This window comes from Saccoglossus kowalevskii, chromosome 4 (genome assembly GCF_978046115.1).
Source record: "Saccoglossus kowalevskii chromosome 4, keSacKowa6.1, whole genome shotgun sequence".
NCBI classification, from domain to species: domain Eukaryota; kingdom Metazoa; phylum Hemichordata; class Enteropneusta; family Harrimaniidae; genus Saccoglossus; species Saccoglossus kowalevskii.
The window spans coordinates 8,877,211-8,897,642 of record NC_140644.1 but is presented as its reverse complement, the minus strand read 5'-3'; the positions used below and the strand labels follow the sequence as shown (position 1 = coordinate 8,897,642).

The 20,432-nt window shown below is 34.7% G+C and overlaps 1 protein-coding gene and 1 non-coding gene across 2 annotated transcripts; both read left to right on the top strand.

The window, feature by feature from the left end:
- The first annotated feature begins 1,434 nt into the window (after window positions 1-1,434).
- On the top strand, window positions 1,435-19,355 carry LOC102805685 (testis-expressed protein 26-like). The gene is made up of 8 exons (XM_085497715.1): window positions 1,435-1,686; window positions 1,797-2,007; window positions 2,313-2,403; window positions 2,604-2,769; window positions 3,715-3,859; window positions 13,710-13,889; window positions 18,428-18,586; window positions 19,003-19,355. Exons 1-8 carry the CDS (start codon window positions 1,582-1,584, stop codon window positions 19,149-19,151), a joined length of 1,206 nt encoding a protein of 401 aa, XP_085353841.1. The 5' UTR covers window positions 1,435-1,581; the 3' UTR covers window positions 19,152-19,355.
- TRNAS-UGA (transfer RNA serine (anticodon UGA)) lies at window positions 2,944-3,025 on the top strand. Its single transcript has one exon. It is a non-coding gene; the product is annotated as a tRNA-Ser (tRNA).
- Window positions 19,356-20,432: the final 1,077 nt, after the last annotated feature.

Below are 20,432 nucleotides of genomic sequence, written 5' to 3'. Positions count from 1 at the left end.
AATCTCTTGTATAGCTGTGTAAACGTCACATCCCCCTGGCCGACGTCAATTGCGTACTATTCTACAACAAACCTTCCATTTTTTTCCAGAAATTTTATGCTCACGTGTTTTGGTGGCGTGGTCGCCATGGTGGAATTCCCGGCAACGCAATGCGCATGTGCAGAAGATCATGTATGACAAAATTGGCACGTTTTGAGGTTGTCGAAAATGAATTTTACGACAAGCCAGCGTTTTGCGATAATATGAGTCGGCAAGTTCCGAACAGAAAACCGATCTGTGGAGACTAGTCGTCGGAGATTTTTTTTTTTTTGAGAACAGGCGAAAACTAATGCGCGCGCGGATGTCATCCATAAAATTAAGTCGGTGTGGCCTAATGGGTCTAAAAAAAGTTAAATAACGTCACTTCTCGTTGGATTCTCCCCAGACTAGGATTAGTGTGAGGATTGTCACAGAGATTTTTTCAAAAAGTACTTGACTGCATCCATCACGCTACAATTTATATATTACGAGATGAGTGTAAATTGCGATCATTGTTCGTTGGCGTGCATGCATGGCCAGAACAGTCTTACAGTGAGATCGTTTGAGTTCGTGATTTCCTGTGACATTAACTAGTGGCGCGCCCTCGGTGTCCGGTGTAAGAAACTCGAGTTTAAAGAACCGGACACGCGAGCACTACAAGTTTCAAACGTAAATTTAATGAGTTCAAATGTTTTAGTTTAAAAAAGCAACAGTTTTTTAATGAAATAATTGTGATAGACAACTACTATTCGAGAGCCCCAGACATTTTATTTTGTCAAATAATTTTACATTTCTCTATACACTTTCGGCTGTGTACACGCGACTACAAATAATATTACGTTTCATATGATGGCAAAGTTCCGATGAAAAATTACTGTGAAATAGTATTTAATATTTAATTATTTGTTCCATTGTTTATTTATTTATTGTAACCCTTTTAAGTAAGGAGCTCACCAAAGCAACATATAGGAAGAAAAATAATTAGGAGCAGCCAAAAAAAAAATATGTCTAAAAATACATATAATTACAAAAAAAATGGCATTTAAAAATCACACATGATTTTTTTAGTTCAACTGTATCAATGAGGAATTGTTTTAAAATGCTGAAAATGCCCAAGAAAGAAATTAGTAGCAGTCCACGGGTTGAATTCATTTTTATTCAGTGAGGTGTGTTTGATTGTATTCATCATACTTTCTCTCCGGTTTGAAAAAGCGTCACATTTCAAGATGAAATGTGCTATTGTTCCAAATTCATTTCTACAAGGACACGGCAATCTACGAAATTGTATGAAAACAAAAGATACAAGTTACTATGTGCATGAGGGCAGTATGATTACTTGGAAGTCCTCCGCCCACTGTAGTTAAAAACAGTGACTGACAGGCTCCTTGGCAACGAGGTTAGCGTCACTTAGAAACGACCGCACGCTCACAGCACAACCGAGTTCACAAGTTTCTTTCAAATACGAATAATTAATGTAGCATGGGAACAATACAAGCATACCCGCTCACTACACATACACACCACGGCGACTGAGTAAGAGACCACCTGTCTGTCAACTTAATAATGGCGACAGGCGAAGTAGGATCCCGTTGGCCGTCGTACCCGGCGCGGTTGATCGTCGAACCGTCCGGGGAGACCCAGTTACGATGGACTGATTTCGTCACAGAGGTAAGAATTCGTCACAATCGAATCGAACATTCGACCTTTTTATAAATACATGTTGCTTGACTGAAATTACCGACTCTGTGTTGTTTTGTCACGGGTTTTATTTTTCACAGTTTGGGGAAGACTATCTCGGCCCGGAATTGATTACCCATTTAGAAAACTTGTATTACAAGACACCCGACCCACAAGACCGAAAACAGTGTGTTCGGTTACTAGCTGCGTTGACGTTGGGCAAAGAAGTCAGAGAGAAAGAAAAGGAGAAACAAGCAGCTCGGTCTAAGCTTGTGGTCAAGCGTCCAAATACTGCCATGCCGTCCCTCGGAGGTGAGTGTACATGCGTATGTGACAGATTTGGTCGGTTATTGAACGCACTACTCGATCATCATTTTCAAATGTGAAGTTCCGTGACGTGCGGAGGGCGTTAGAACGAAAAACGGGTCGGTCTGCAGCGGTCATCACCACCAGCGGAAGCAACGGTCTGTTGTCATTTGACCTATCCATGCATGCACACCCCGCTATATAATTGTTTGCCTTTCATGACCATTTTCTCGTTACCGAACAATTACTATTGTACACAAAATATAATTCAATCTTTCCTGAATTTGGTTTTTGGTTTTCCCCCCATCAAGGTCCGCGTAGGAAACCGCCGGTTTCGACCCACTATACACAGGAATATCCCGGAATCGATGTGTCAAGAAATACTCGCCCCGCCGAGCAAAGGTAGGTGTTATTAGGAATGACATTGTATAATATAATTATTGAGTTATAATTTTCGATTCGATTAGAAACATAGCATGATTGTCTACGACAGTGTTTACATTCTGTTTCCTGACTCTGACTCGTGCATGCTGGACTCGATCGATCGGAGGCCATGTTTTCGGATCGACCCGTTTTAGATTGTATGTTTTACGTGTTTTCAGGCCATCAACAACCAAGAATTCGTACCAAGCATATCACGAACTCAATGGGAGACTAGGAACCCCTCATTATGACGAACAGTTTACTTGGAAACCACCGAGCAAGCGGGAGCCAATTCGTGCAGGATCGTCGTCTGGGAATCGACGGAATAACCCTCACCCTCACGAGGTACGCTCACTTCTGGTTCATAAATACCATCAAATGGATTTGTATTTGGCGAAATATCATGAAGACAAAATTAAACAGGGAACGCAAAATAAATCATAAACTCAAAATTGCTATTTCTTGTAAGTTTGTAAGTCTATCTGCCATAACTGATAGTTTACGCTACTCTCTTCAACAGCTGTGATGGCCGAGTGGTTAAGGCGTTGGACTTGAAATCCAATGGGGTCTCCCCGCGCAGGTTCGAACCCTGCTCGCAGCGATAAATTTTTGTTTCTATTTTTTTTCGCTTTGTAAATACAGTTTGTATTTATTTTTCTGATTATTTCAGTTTTTCGCATTTTTCTGCCCAGTTTTCTAATTTTTATGAAACATTTTTTTCATTGTTTATCCTGTTCATTGTTTTTTTTTCCAGTTTTTCAATGTAAAAACGTTAAAAAGCTAAAAAAAGTGTAAACATTTTGTGTACCAATTAAAATATTACTTTTACATATATGACTGAAACAGACATGAAAATACTGATTTTGATAGAAACCACTGAAATAGAACATTTTAGACATAGTTTTTTATACAAATACAACGCTACATGTATAAAACAACAATAATGTGACAACGTCGTTTGGCTGCGGACAATTTGAATCAAGTTCTGTAACCTCACTCCACATTGTAGTGTGCTAGCTGTTTTACTCATTTGTTTTTTTTAATATAAATCAGTCATTGCTTTGTGATGTCTATAAATTACTATGTTAATATTCTCCATTTGCTAGAAATGGACAATTTTGAATGGGGGGTGGGTCGCTTTTCAGGAGCAAAAAGAAACTCTAAATAGTTTGAATGTCTCACTCCTTAGTGTTCCACCTTTGCTTAAAAGATGTGAAAATAAATATACATGTATATGACATAAAAATTTATCATATTTTAAAATAATTACCTTTATTTTGAACTCCACAGTCATTCATGGTGTGGAAATTTCCCAAGGGTGTTCCAGAAGACCAGAAGCTTTACCCGTCTGATTTGACAGACAGTATGATGGACGAGATTTGCATGGATAAATGTAAATCCACCTACCAGGATGACTACCTTGGTCTTCCTCAAGGTAAGGACATGCAAACAGAATTTACGAGAAATATTGATACATTTTGAAATATTTTTGATTGTGACTGTCCACAAATCGTTTTCTTACTTTTTTTCAAATATTTTGATATAGACTAGTCGTCATTTAGAATATTCAATTGGTCCAGAACTAATGAAAAAAAAAATAGAATTAAAAAATATCTAAAAAAATGTGTAAAATGCACCAAAATTAATGTAATGAAATGGTAAGGTTTAATGTTGGAACCTCATAATCTATTAATAAATTATTTGTAAATAAATGTTTTCAAAATGTCATTTTCGAAAGTACCATTTTTTCTTCTTCTTTGTACTAAACAAATTGAAAAAAAAATTAGTGGTATCTTTATTAGGAAATCAGCCTTTGTGAAATTACAAGAAACCACCTGCACTCAATTTAGAAATAAAAAAAAATCGTGTTTTGTCAGGTGATTTAAATGAAAAGACGCACAAAGCATGACTGCGGTAATGACATTATAGAATACTCCAAAGTGAGGAAAATTGAAGGAAATCACCAGTTGCTTAGCAATATGACTGATTTCCGAAACTTCTCTTTTGTTGTCAGTCACGCTCCAAGAATGCAATTTCTGTTGGGCTCCAATGGCAATATGCTGTGAGCTGTATATATGTAATTGTACAATACTTTAAACTTGTCAATTATGTAATTACTTTGTTCATTTATAACTCTTATTAAAACACTGCTGTCAATTATATTATTACCGGTAGCTGCAAACAGAGTCTGAAACTGAGAACTACAATGTGACTATTTCTATAAGCGGTTTTCCTTTGTTTTTTCCAGGACTGTGTTTATTTTTTCAGTAATGAACCAGTCTTAAGAAACACTGTTATTTCACAAGTTTTACCCTGAGTTCTTATACTTATTTAAAAGCTGAGAAACTAAAAAGCTAATTGATGCATGGTCTCTGGGTGCCCCCTAAAAGGTTTTATAATAAAACAACAATGCAGCTGCCTTTATTTGTATGTTGCGGTGTCACCCGAAGATTTGTAACAGTATCGGGTAATGTACGTTGCTAGGACGTCTTGAAATGCAACACGTTGTACTGTTGACTTGTTCCTCAGGTTTAAGTAGTCACTTGTGCCAAATTCAGTCGGTAAATAGTCACGGTACTGTGATAGTGTGTGTTGTAATCAGTACGAAATGTGATTACCAAAACAATTCTATGATCATCAAATTACAAATTCAAATATATGCGTGATTTTGTAATTTTTGCTGAATCATATGTTAACAAATTATAGCATTTGAATTTCACCACTGACAACAATGGTTGCCTAGATACCGCGATAAGAATGGCCAAACAAATGAATGTGGTCAAAAATATTCAAACTGGTCGACCACAGGAACGCTGTCGTAGTTCTAATTAAACTTGTTCACGCATAAATTACAACGACAGAATCTTAAACTCATAGAACGACTGCACCTCTCCCACACATACCCGCCTCCCCTCTCAATAATAATCAATGCCTAACAGCAGTTCAGATTTCTAGTATTTGTTGCTACTCTTCTCAAGTTTGTTGAATGTAAACAAAAAAATAGTTTGCTTATTTTAGCAACAATATTTGTATAAGGGGTTGAGGTTTATACCAAAATTATTTAAATTAAGTTTGAGGACTGTTTTAAATAAAAACTGATAGAAAATTTATTAACTTCAAGAAAAATTAATAATTAATATCACCTAATTTAAATAATATCAGTATGTAACAATAACAATAGATGGCACCAAAATCCAATATCATATAATTATTATCTGATAAAATTTAATTTAAAATTAATGTCATTTTTGTAAAGATAAACTAACTTGACACACATGTGAGGGTAAAAATTGCAAACTAGCATTTAAAATTTTTTTTTTTCACTGCTATACTACTAAAATATTTTTAGTGCAGTATGACAATAAAAAATATGAAAACTATTAATAATTATTATTATTATAAGGGTTTTCCAATCTCAACTTGAAGTGACTGTGAGTAGACAGTCTAGTCACTGCAAATGGCTATACAATAATGTTAACTTTATTAAAAATATGACATTAACATAATAAATAGACTAACTTTAATAGTCTCTAGAAATTTAATATTGTAATGACATTATCTGAAAAAAAACTAATTTATAAAATGAGACTTACCAGTAGATGATATTATTGGGACCGGTACCGGTAGTGCTTTTTTAATATACAGTCATCATCATGTTGAAATAGTCATGTTCTATTGAGTTAAATTCAAATGTTGACAAAAAATAAAACTACTGTATAAAGTTAACAATTAAATCTGATAACATTTGTAAATTGCTGCCAAATATTAAAAATGTTTATTGCTTTGGGGAAAAAAAAACAGCATTATTTTTGTCTTGCAACTGAAATAGAATCACTAATAATTTCACTCTTTCGTCCAGTTATAAAAAATTTGCTGTAAACTCTTGTGTACTATATACTAGTAGTCCACTGATTGTTTCTATAAAAGATAGCCATGTTTTACTAACATACTTACGGTGAGCTAGTGGCAATATTTAGCGACACAATTATTCAACCAAGGCCCTGAAAGAAACCCAATTTGCTGCCTCAGTAGTGAAACAGTATTTTCCAATTCCCAGTCAAGTTGGTTTTGGAAATTCAATATTGAACTTTCAAATTAGATTTTTACAGCTTTTAATTGGGTTTAAACAAGCATAATTTCATGGCTGTTGCCCCTAGCAACCGTCAATGTGACATAGTGTTGCTTTAGTGTATTAAAAGGCCATCTTTGTTAGGAAAGTAAAACTTGAAAACATTTTGATTACAGAAAAATCTTTTGAAATACTGTTAGACTCAGAGATTCATTTTTTTTTTTTTGCCAAAAAACGTCATCAGTGCGCAATTGGGAAATTTTAGTCTTATGTTTAACAAAATTGAAACAATATTAAATCCGACTGATCCTTGAAAATAAAATACTTTATTTTTGCTGGATTTAATTTTCACTGAAAAGGCTTTTTGAGCGTTTTGCTTGGAATTTATTTTCACTGATTTTTGATGAGTTTAATGTGAAATATAGGAAAAAAAGTATATTCGCAGGATTTTATTTTCCCGGAATCATCCTTTCAGCAAAAATAGCGAAAATAAATTCCAAGCAAAAATAAAGTATTCTACAGTATATCCTTATAGCTATTTAATCTGCGCAATATATAAATAATGACAAAAGATAACACTGCAAGTGAGATTGAACAGAATTAAATAAATGTATGATAGTTAACATCATACTGGTTGTAACAGTCTATTTTTAGAGCCTGTATCGAACTGAATTGTTAGTTTCTCTGTTGTGCTTACTTTGCAGCAGGTTATTAGATGGTGTGTAAATACAACATGCTCTTAACTTTATCAAAACACTGTCCTGAATAATATATATATACATATATTGACAGATGTATTGACATCTGAAATAAAAACACACCAAAAAAAAAAGCCGCTATAAGTTTGAGTGGATACACTTATTATAAAACATAACTAAAAAAATAACCATCATTTGGAATATTTGACAAATTATAACATTGCAAGTGAGATTGAACAGAATTAAAGAAATGTACTTTATATACTGATTTATAATATGAAACATGTCATATTACGGAGCTTGACATTGTAGACCGCATTATAAAAAATAATATGCTGAATATAGTACTGATTATGACATATAACTTTTATAAAATTGATATGTGTAAGTTACACAATATCTAAAAGGGCTTTTACTAGAGAACATACTGTGGAATACTTTATTTTCGCTGGAGTTAATTTTCGCTGAAAAGGCTTTTTGGGTGTTTTGCTTGGAATTTATTTTCACTGATTTTTAATGAGTTTAATGTGAAATATAGGAAAAAAAGTATATTCACTGGATTTTATTTTCACGGAATCATCCCTTCAGCGAAAATAGCGAAAATAAATTCCAAGCGAAAATAAAGTATTCTACAGTATATCATGGGATACGCAGTTGTAAGGGACTTGTGTGTATATCCACCTCCCATGTGAAATACAATATTGAACTACAATATCCTGAAAACTGAACAATACATGTTTGTTATCATGTTACCATGGCAATTATACTTTTTACGATAAAGAAATATATGTTATTTGAGGTTTATCCCATTTTTTAATTTTTTTTTTCCTGATAACATAATGTAATAGATGTATCACAAGGGATTGTATTGCTGGTTGTAAAGTAGTAACTATCAAATTGTAGTTGTCAACTTACTGTGACTGGCTATCTACTTGTAAGTCACAAACACACAGTATACATTTGGTACAAGTGATATTTATTTCTTAACATTAACCCTTGTGTCTAGAACACAACTACATCATATACTGGGCTTAGAACAAACCTTAAATATATATTTCTTCTCCTTTTTCAAATTAATACAAAATTGTTATGCAATCCTACAGTATTTGTTTCTACTAGAAATGCATCCTGAGTTGCATTCATTGTATACTGGGTCATTCTAATATAACTTTAATATAATGACCATAGATACACTTCTGTCATTTACATAAATGCATGCATTAATAATAGAGCAAATACGGTCTTGTTTTTTTTCATTTGTACATTAATGTTCATTTTTCGGCAACTTTACATTTCAATATATTGTAACGTTTTCACCCTTAAAAATGCTTGGAATTTTTGTTACCTGAGTAGACAAAATGTTGTGATAATCACTATGGCTTGAAAATATTCATTCTGGCTTTCTGTCTCAAAGACACCAGTGGAATATTTACTGTGACTCTCTGTCTCAAAGACCCCAGTGAAATATTTACTGTGACTCTCTGTCTCAAAGACTCCAGTGAAATATTCACTGTGACTCTCTGTCTCAATGACTCCAGTGAAATATTCACTGTGACTCTCTGTCTCAAAGACACCAGTGAAATATTTACTGTGACTCTCTGTCTCAAAGACCCCAGTGAAATATTTACTGTGACTCTCTGTCTCAAAGACCCTAGTGAAATATTTACTGTGACTCTCTGTCTCAATGACCCCAGTGAAATATTCACTGTGACTCTCTGTCTCAAAGACCCTAGTGAAATATTTACTGTGACTCTCTGTCTCAAAGACCCCAGTGAAATATTTACTGTGACTCTCTGTCTCAAAGACCCTAGTGAAATATTCACTGTGACTCTCTGTCTCAATGACTCCAGTGAAATATTTACTGTGACTCTCTGTCTCAAAGACCCTAGTGAAATATTTACTGTGACTCTCTGTCTCAAAGACCCTAGTGAAATATTTACTGTGACTCTCTGTCTCAATGACTCCAGTGGAATATTCACTGTGACTCTCTGTCTCAAAGACCCCAGTGAAATATTTACTGTGACTCTCTGTCTCAAAGACTCCAGTGAAATATTTACTGTGACTCTCTGTCTCAAAGACACCAGTGAAATATTTACTGTGACTCTCTGTCTCAAAGACCCCAGTGAAATATTCACTGTGACTCTCTGTCTCAACGACCCCAGTGAAATATTTACTGTGACTCTCTGTCTCAACGACTCCAGTGAAATATTCACTGTGACTCTCTGTCTCAATGACTCCAGTGAAATATTCACTGTGACTCTCTGTCTCAAAGACCCCAGTGAAATATTTACTGTGACTCTCTGTCTCAATGACCCCAGTGAAATATTCACTGTGACTCTCTGTCTCAATGACCCCAGTTAAATATTTACTGTGACTCTCTGTCTCAATGACCCCAGTGAAATATTCACTGTGACTCTCTGTCTCAATGACTCCAGTGAAATATTCACTGTGACTCTCTGTCTCAATGACCCCAGTGAAATATTCACTGTGACTCTCTGTCTCAATGACCCCAGTGAAATATTCACTGTGACTCTCTGTCTCAATGACTCCAGTGAAATATTCACTGTGACTCTCTGTCTCAATGACCCCAGTGAAATATTTACTGTGACTCTCTGTCTCAACGACTCCAGTGAAATATTCACTGTGACTCTCTGTCTCAATGACTCCAGTGAAATATTTACTGTGACTCTCTGTCTCAACAACTCCAGTGAAATATTCACTGTGACTCTCTGTCTCAATGACTCCAGTGAAATATTCACTGTGACTCTCTGTCTCAATGACCCCAGTGGAATATTCACTGTGACTCTCTGTCTCAACGACTCCAGTGAAATATTCACTGTGACTCTCTGTCTCAATGACCCCAGTGAAATATTTACTGTGACTCTCTGTCTCAACGACTCCAGTGAAATATTCACTGTGACTCTCTGTCTCAATGACTCCAGTGAAATATTCACTGTGACTCTCTGTCTCAACGACTCCAGTGAAATATTCACTGTGACTCTCTGTCTCAATGACTCCAGTGAAATATTCACTGTGACTCTCTGTCTCAAAGACCCCAGTGAAATATTCACTGTGACTCTCTGTCTCAATGACTCCAGTGAAATATTCACTGTGACTCTCTGTCTCAATGACCCCAGTGGAATATTCACTGTGACTCTCTGTCTCAATGACCCCAGTGGAATATTCACTGTGACTCTCTGTCTCAATGACTCCAGTGAAATATTCACTGTGACTCTCTGTCTCAAAGACCCCAGTGAAATATTTACTGTGACTCTCTGTCTCAAAGACCCCAGTGAAATATTTACTGTGACTCTCTGTCTCAAAGACCCCAGTGAAATATTTACTGTGACTCTCTGTCTCAAAGACCCCAGTGGAATATTCACTGTGACTCTCTGTCTCAATGACACCAGTGGAATATTTACTGTGACTCTCTGTCTCAAAGACCCTAGTGAAATATTTACTGTGACTCTCTGTCTCAAAGACCCCAGTGAAATATTTACTGTGACTCTCTGTCTCAAAGACCCCAGTGAAATATTTACTGTGACTTTCTGTCTCAAAGACACCAGTGAAATATTTACTGTGGCTTTCTGTCTCAAAGACCCTAGTGAAATATTTACTGTGACTCTCTGTCTCAAAGACCCCAGTGAAATATTCACTGTGACTCTGTCTCAATGACCCCAGTGAAATATTTACTGTGACTCTCTGTCTCAAAGACCCCAGTGAAATATTTACTGTGACTCTCTGTCTCAACGACTCCAGTGAAATATTTACTGTGACTCTGTCTCAACGACTCCAGTGAAATATTTACTGTGACTCTTTGTCTCAAAGAGACCCAGTGAAATATTTACTGTGACTCTCTGTCTCAATGACTCCAGTGAAATAATCACTGTGACTCTCTGTCTCAATGACTCCAGTGAAATATTTACTGTGACTATCTGTCTCAACAACTCCAGTGAAATATTTACTGTGACTCTCTGTCTCAATGACCCCAGTGAAATATTCACTGTGACTCTCTGTCTCAATGACTCCAGTGAAATATTTACTGTGACTCTCTGTCTCAAAGACCCCAGTGAAATATTTACTGTGACTCTCTGTCTCAAAGACACCAGTGAAATATTTACTGTGACTCTCTGTCTCAAAGACCCCAGTGAAATATTTACTGTGACTCTCTGTCTCAAAGACCCCAGTGAAATATTTACTGTGACTCTCTGTCTCAAAGACCCCAGTGAAATATTTACTGTGACTCTCTGTCTCAAAGACCCCAGTGAAATATTTACTGTGACTCTCTGTCTCAAAGACCCCAGTGAAATATTTACAGTGACTCTCTGTCTCAAAGACCCCAGTTAAATATTTACTGTGACTCTCTGTCTCAATGACTCTAGTGAAATATTTACTGTGACTCTCTGTCTCAAAGACCCCAGTGAAATATTTACTGTGACTCTCTGTCTCAAAGACTCCAGTGAAATATTTACTGTGACTCTTTGTCTCAAAGACCCCAGTGAAATATTTACAGTGACTCTCTGTCTCAAAGACCCCAGTTAAATATTTACTGTGACTCTCTGTCTCAAAGACCCCAGTTAAATATTTACAGTGACTCTCTGTCTCAAAGACCCCAGTGAAATATTTACTGTGACTCTCTGTCTCAATGACTCTAGTGAAATATTTACTGTGACTCTCTGTCTCAAAGACCCCAGTGAAATATTAACTGTGACTCTCTGTCTCAAAGACCCCAGTTAAATATTTACAGTGACTCTCTGTCTCAAAGACCCCAGTGAAATATTTACTGTGACTCTCTGTCTCAATGACTCCAGTGAAATATTTACTGTGACTATCTGTTTCAACAACTCCAGTGAAATATTTACTGTGACTCTCTGTCTCAATGACCCCAGTGAAATATTCACTGTGACTCTCTGTCTCAATGACCCCAGTGAAATATTTACTGTGACTCTCTGTCTCAATGACTCCAGTGGAATATTTACTGTGACTCTCTGTCTCAAAGACCCCAGTGAAATATTTACTGTGACTCTCTGTCTCAATGACTCCAGTGAAATATTTACTGTGACTCTCTGTCTCAATGACCCCAGTGAAATATTTACTGTGACTCTCTGTCTCAATGACTCTAGTGAAATATTTACTGTGACTCTCTGTCTCAATGACTCCAGTGAAATATTTACTGTGACTCTCTGTCTCAATGACTCCAGTGAAATATTTACTGTGACTCTCTGTCTCAATGACTCTAGTGAAATATTTACTGTGACTCTCTGTCTCAATGACCCCAGTGAAATATTTACTGTGACTCTCTGTCTCAATGACTCCAGTGAAATATTTACTGTGACTCTCTGTCTCAATGACTCCAGTGAAATATTTTCTGTGACTCTCTGTCTCAATGACTCCAGTGAAATATTTACTGTGACTCTCTGTCTCAATGACTCCAGTGAAATATTTACTGTGACTCTCTGTCTCAATGACTCCAGTGAAATATTTACTGTGACTCTCTGTCTCAAAGACCCCAGTGAAATATTTACTGTGACTCTCTGTCTCAAGGTCCACAGCAGAATATATTCATTGGTAGCATATTTTGCTCTTTCCCCTGCCTCGCAAAATTCATCCCAAAATTTGTTTATTTCGGGCAGTAAAAGAGGTTTACATAGTACGGTATGTCAGCATTGTATTAATATGCTCTATGCTAATTATTTTTTATGAAATCCGTTTTGAGATGTTTTTCTAAAAAAAATTCCTCACATGGCTATTATTGCTTTATTGATTTTTTTGAAATTCCATAAAATAATCAGAAGTACACGTACAATCAAGTCATTCACAATCATCCTAACATAATGTTCAAACACAAATTGAAGATTTGAATTCCATATTTAATTATATACATCTAAATTACATTTTCTGATTGCCAAAACAACTTCTTGTTCACAGCTTTTTAAAATATGAAGAAAAAAAGTTAAAAACAAATATTGTTGAACGACCTATATAAATATAATTTTTTACAAAGGATGCATTAGTCTTTATTTTGACTTTTTATTTAAGAACAAAAATCATGGCAGAAAATTAGTATTTGTTGCCCTTTTTTTTAAAAACTTGATAGTCTGCAGCAGTGTTTGTGTTCAAAATAAGCCAAGCCAAGTAGAAAAGAAACTGTTGATATAATATTATAATGTTATTACGAGAATACCTCAAAGTATGCATGAAGACAGTACAGCTGGAGTATCGACCGACGTGCAGCATCCATGGGAATGCTGAAATTCAAAATGTTTAGAACAGAATCAGCGAACTTCTTTGTTTGGAGTCCAGTCAAACTCTGGTGGCAGCCATGTTTGTTTTTATTATTAAAGGACGCTTACGCACGTAATCATTCCATATTTGGAATTTGCATTTCCTAATATGGTAAGATGAAAATACCCCGTAAAATACCGCAAAATTACGGCACGCTGTAACTTATGGCGTTATGGTGACAGATGTATAATACTATATTATATATTCACTCGAAATAATTTCATTCGCTATAGGTTATTCGATAAGATCTGCGTACGATGGATACAAGGAAAACTGGAGGGACCGCATACCATACACTATGAATACAACAACCAGGTATACATATCAGTTACCACAGCAACAGAAAGAACTACAACAAAATGTCAGCAGATATGGATGTAATACCAAAAAAAGTTTAACAGCATCTGGCATTGGTGAGTTTATATATGTTTATCAGAGTTGTGTTCACTTTGCGGCCATTTTTATTTGAATGTTGTGTAAAAAAATGCAGCATTTGACCTATATACGAACATGCTGTATGCGTAGAGAAGGACTGATATCGATTGTCACCACCCTTCAATATTTATCGCTGAATGTTATCTATGAGAAGACAGATTATTTTCAATATTATGTTATTTTGCTAATACTTTATTTCATACCAAAAAACACTTATTCATTCACATGATTTTTATGTATTTTTCCACAATTCCTGTTAATTTAGTATCAAATAGACATTTGTGGAAAATATAAATAAACCTTTTTTTTTCGATTGCTGGAAATATATTGTTAAAATTAGGAGAAATCAACAAGAAAAAAAAGTGTATGTTTTGAAAGATCTCAGGACTGAGAATAAATTTGTTTTTAAGCCTTGCACAGAGATTGTGTTAGCATTTTAATTTAGCAAGCAACGTCCTCACAATCACACATGCGATTCATTCTTGTTCCATCTTGTCGGTTACAGGGTTATCACAATGCCCTATTGTTATTTTCCAAAGGTCTAGCTGATAGAATCATTAATTCAGGGATTGAACCATTTTAAATCTTGGGGTGGGGTGGGGGGTAGGGGGTGATGGTAGAGTAACAATTAATTAATGCTATAAATGTTTTTCTGAATTGTTATTACTTTTTGACTGGATTTAAGTTGCTGCAAATGTTATTATCTAGAATATTTTTTTCCCTGAACGAATATTTTTTTGGCTAAAGGGCTTCCACCTGAAGTCTGGAATATGCGTCACGTTGCTTTTCTGTTTTCGTCATTTTGCTCTTTAAAAGGTCTTGAATGTACATGAGTTACAAAATAAAATTTCCTGTAATGTCTGTGAAGAATAACTCACTGTTTATAAATTCGATAGCATGTAATGAGGTAACGATAAACGAAATCGCTACAATTAACAAAAAAGTCCCATTCCTGTCACCAACCTTCGTCGCTAACTTGCCTCATGCATTGTACTTTTCTAGTTTCTAATTGTTTCTTCATTGGTCTTTAACGGGTATTAAAAAGTCGTATTCGGGAAACTCTCATTGGTTCCCTTAAAATTTGTGCCCTGCCCTCAGAACTTCTAATGACGCTTTCCTTAAGTCAATACGAAATAACAACGTACTCTGTGACTTATCAGAAACTAATAAAAATGTTCTTATAATTCACAATTACTGGTGTCCGCATTAAAACAGGAAAAATTCCAGATAATAATGAAACATATGTAAGCGTTGCCATGTTTTAATATTCATTTTCCAAACTTGGAAACCAATATAGATTACAACTGTGTTGCTTGGCAACCATCAAATGTGTTTATAGATTACCTAATTAGTAATAATTATTCATTTTCAATGAACTACTTCCATCATGGGTCATTCACGTTAATAAATAACAATTTCTAATCATCAAGATATTTTCACAAACTAGTTCATACTTTGACGAGCGAGGAAATTAAAACTAATAAAAACAGTTTTAGTGTTATCATGTATGCATACCAGAGTACAGTGAAGCTTTAACACTATGACTGCCATTATTTTTCTCGCTAAAATCTTGGTGCAACATATGTTTTTCTAAAATATTATGAACATTTTAAACTAAATGAATATAATTTCCAATAGTCTGCTGGTCTGGATCAACATTTTGAAATAAATATGAAATAAACTTTAATTTGCGAAAGACAAAAGCTAAGAAAAAAAAATGTTTTGCTCAATTATTCAAATTTTAAACCAATGTGTGAGTGGCTTTTAATTATTATTCTAAAATTGCCTTCAAATTTGTGTTTTATTATGATTTTTTTATGAAAACTGAATTTTTCTTCCATTTTTTTTGAAGCTCTGGCCAAAACACTTGAACAAAAACTGTGACAAGTATGTTTTTAACTAACAGAGCAGAAACCAGATTATTTGTTTTCTGGGCCATAGGTATAGATATTTAAAGTATTAATTTCTTTAAATCTTGAAAAAAACAATATAAACTGTAGTGTGGTTTGAATTTTTTCAAAACAAATTGCGTGTACTTTTTAAATGTCCAATACTGTAAAACGACTAAATTTTCATCGCTATCAAATGCTTGTAGTGTGATAATTTGACGTCATCACAAAATTTGGTGATAGTCAATGTCACTTCAATACTATCTTTGATATCAAATGAAATGCCCATAACAGTCAGTGAATCACTGTCTTAAAAACCAAATGAAATGCTACAAGAGTTGCTGTGACTCGCTGTCCTGCAAACCTATGTGAAATATTCACTCATACAAAATTTTTCCTGATTCATGAAATCACAAAAATTCGTTATGAAAATAAAGCTGTTTACAGTATTCTTACTTAATTGCTTAATTAATTGTTTGTTTTTTTATGTCAGAAATTATTCTTGGTCACTTTTTCACATTTTCTGTATTTTCTCCGATTAATAAGCTTAATTTTTTCCATAAATTTTTAGCACAAAATCTGCAAATACTGTATAGTAGTTGTCAGATTTGTGGAAATAAATGAACTGAACAATGGAAAACAGACAAAATAATCATGTAATCCCAAATCCAGAACTTGTGACAGTTCCAGATGCTTGAGTAAAGAAAACAAAATAATATAAGCTCTACATTTAGTTGCCATAACGATATCACGTTTAAGAACACTTAAATAAATAGTTGTTTTGTTTTTTTACTGGGTCATTCAAGGATAAGTCCTTTGTTATTGAGGATGAGTAGGTTGAAATCTGGGCTATTGTGTTTGTTGTATTTAACGGTCCATCTCAAAAGACCACCGGGGGGTCATCTTTCCCTTTTGTTGTTTAAATAGAGTGAAGAGAGAGTCGTGTAAGTTACTTTGAAAGCACATCAATTCCATCCTAGCTGGTAGAAAGACTTTGGTGTCCAAATGTTTTCGTTCCTTGCTCTAAGACAATAGATTGCGTTGTGACAACAAGTATTGTCAACTTCTGTACTCCCACTGGTTCACTGTCTAGCATCACTCTATTACAGAGAGTAGCATCTAAAATTCAGTCAATTTCAGATTCTGCAAAACAAGAAAACTAGAAAAGAAATGAAATAAAAATTGAGCATGGGTATATATTTCAAGAAAATCAATAAAAAAAATATAAAAATTATCCATGTATGTAGAATGCATGACTTTTTCCCCTTATCCTTTAAAGTCAAATTTTGTCATTTTTTGCTATTAATACTTAAAAATACTTAAAAAAGAGCAAAATTCTGCCTCACAATTTCGTCAGGAAAAATGTTTGCTTTAAAGAGTAAAAAAAAGTACATAAAAAGTACATAACTATTCAGCAATCTTTAAACTCTCTTTCTGTAAAGTATTTTTTTAACTCCCAGTCTGTGTTCCCTATAGTATTCCACCAATACATTAGAAACATAATGCCAACTTTATTACCAACTCGCTGCGTGTAACTCGGATCAATTGTCAGATTTGTTAACAAGTCTGGCTCTATCATTCAGTCAAATTCAAGTTCAGTTGAGTGACATCGCTATAAACAAGTTGTCTGCAATAGGGTATTTTATGTCTCTCGCACATATCCGATACATGGAGTGCCGTATATATGTATCACACCTGCCTAGAATTTTATTCAGGCGTAACACTGTAACCATGACAACCACAAGCTTGGCCAAACAAGTTTTAAATTAAAATCTAGTTTATTGTTAATTTTACAAAGGATTGCTATTATATGCAGTAACGTGGGGTGGAGTTTCTAATTTAGTGCAGGGGCTCTTCCAGTTTTTATTGAAAAAACCCTGGCATTAAATGCTTGGTTGTTATGTATAAAATATTGTCACCAATGAGGGCGCCCTTCAGTCTGAAAACATTCAGCCATTTGTCGCAATTCCAAATGATCCCTTATAGTACCATAAAATGGAAATTATTACACAAAAAAAAAAAAGTTTTCAACTGTTAGTTTATTGCCAGTAGTTACGATATGTGCTGATATTTGAAAGAGTGTATAGCGTTCCCTTGGCAACAATTGTCTGCGGTCTGAATACCACAGACAGACTGGAGCGATGATTGACATTAAATCAGTTTATTGGACTTGTACATTTAATCTTTCAAAGTAACAAGTATTGTTTCGTTTATCACCACCATTGTCAACCTTTCTGAACAAAAGTAGCTAGAAATTTGACTTCATATATGAACAATGTTAAGTTGATTCATCGCTAAGTCACCATGTCACGTCATGTTCAATGCGAGTCCCATGCGAAGTACACAACGCGAGTAACATACATTATTCATCTGAAGTTCAAACATAGCTATATTTTTATTGTGTTAAGAAATTTCCTTTATTCACATCCAATTAAATGTGGTCTGTTGTAAACTTAAATCACATGACCCATAAAGGTTACACATCCTGGTATATTCTGGGGCTGGGGGTGCATATTTCACAATCACTGAGAATTGATTTCTCCATAAAATTTACGAGAAGTTCTTGCTGAAGTTCAAAAACCTTATCCGTTATCTTTCTAATTCTAATTTTTGTTTTTATTTTTCAGTTCCACATGCTCCGTCCAAGTCTCATCTCGTTACAGTTCGTACACGCACAACCTACGACAGACAGTTTGGTAAACCACTGCCGACAGCCAGAATGCAGATTGAAAAAGCTTTAGAAACTGGACAGATTGATAGCTATCTTAAATCTGCCAATGACAGAGGTAAGTATCGCAAATTTAGTAAAAGTAAAAGTAGAAGAGGTTTGAGCCGATTTGAAGATGATGCCATCTTTTTCATGCTTTCGTTACTATGGGTTAATGCAAATACCGAAAATAAACAAAAACAAAAAATACATTATCATGGGGAAAATAGTCAAAAATTGCATGTTTCACTGCTTTTAGTCTATGTTGGAAATATTTACTATATTTAAATTAGGCTCAGTGATACGAGATGAAAAAGTTGTATATTATTTATATAAATGCTAATCTTATATTAAAACATTGACATTTAAATTAGTGAGTTTATAGTGTAATAATAGTGCAAATTGAAATTTGGTGCGAACTGCCAAACTTTTGATGCAGTCACAGTAACTTGCTTAAGCAAGACAAGTGTAACTTCAAGCGCTTTTCATTTTCAGAGAAAGACGTTATATCGCGGATGTTGCAGTCCATAGCATTAAATGACGAGAAGTACAAAATGCCGACACCACCGTCCCATCCATGTTCAACATCCAAAGAAAGGACACAAAGTCCCAACTGGGTATCATGCTGGACTGGACCAATGTGAATGCAAGTCGTTTATACTAGCTGAAATAAATTACGAAAATGCATGTTTAGGCTTATTTTTTTTTTTCTTCTAAGTTTGGTTGATATCAGGGTAGGTTGATATTTTCAACTCATTGTATCTCCCAATGTCAGCATCAGGAAATTTAATGCATTTAGTGTTTATAACAAAATAAATATGGGAAAGGAGAAGAGGTTGTACTGTAAACCACTTAATTTTCATTGTGATATGTGCAGATTTCAATAAGGTCACCTTAATGTGGATGTTTGTAATATTTTAACATTTTACAACAATCCAATCTAATCGGGGGAGGGGGAGGGGGAGAGGGAGGGGGATGCAACTGATGATTCAGCCAACCACAAAATGGCCACCGTAGTGTCTGCCTGCCTGCCTGCCATTACATGTATCTTTTTGATGCGAAACCTTGTTGGTACAGTACATTCTATCAGGCAAATTTAGGTTCAGTCGAATAATCCAAAAAGTTCTGATTATTTTGGTTGTATAGTTACGATACTTAAAAGTGGGTTGATAAATTGTCAGCAAACTAGGGGGTCTTAAGGCCCTCGTTGAGGGCTGGTATGGTTCTAAATTAAATTTACATTTACATTCATTTTCTAAAAAAATTTATAAAAGCTATGCACTTTCAAAACTACTGTAAAATACTTTAATAATTTGTTTTCGCTGAAAAGACTTTTTGGCTGTTTTGTATAGAATTTATTTTTTCAAATTTTTTGACGAGTTGAATGTAAAATATAGGATAAAACGTACATTTGCTGTTTTTTTTTTTTATTTTCAGCAAAAATAAAGTATTTTACAGTACCGTAAAATCTGTATGAGAAGCCATGCACATTCTTTCTTCACCATTTCTTGTATGTACAGATGCTCTAATAGAAGCTGACTCCCCTCTGTTGCATTGTACCATTTTAATAAAAGCCATGGCTTCTATTACAGATTTTACAGAAGGTATTTTTTACATGTAAACACGTTTAGATTTTCGGTGGTGGTTAAGTCTAAGTTGATTTTTGTTATTTTTGGTTCCCTCCCTTCTGAGGGGGTATTCCTCAATCTGATAACTCATTTACATAAACCTAAACAGAATTCGCTAAAAGAGGTAGTTCATAAGAAAAACTGAAAAAAAGCAAACAGTGAATACTGTAAAATTACTAATTTTCACTGGGTTTAAATTTCACTGATTTAGCATTTCAGGCATATTCAGTGGGTTTTAAATTCACGGTTTTATCATTTAGATAATGTGTTCTATGCTAAATTTTACATATTCACTGG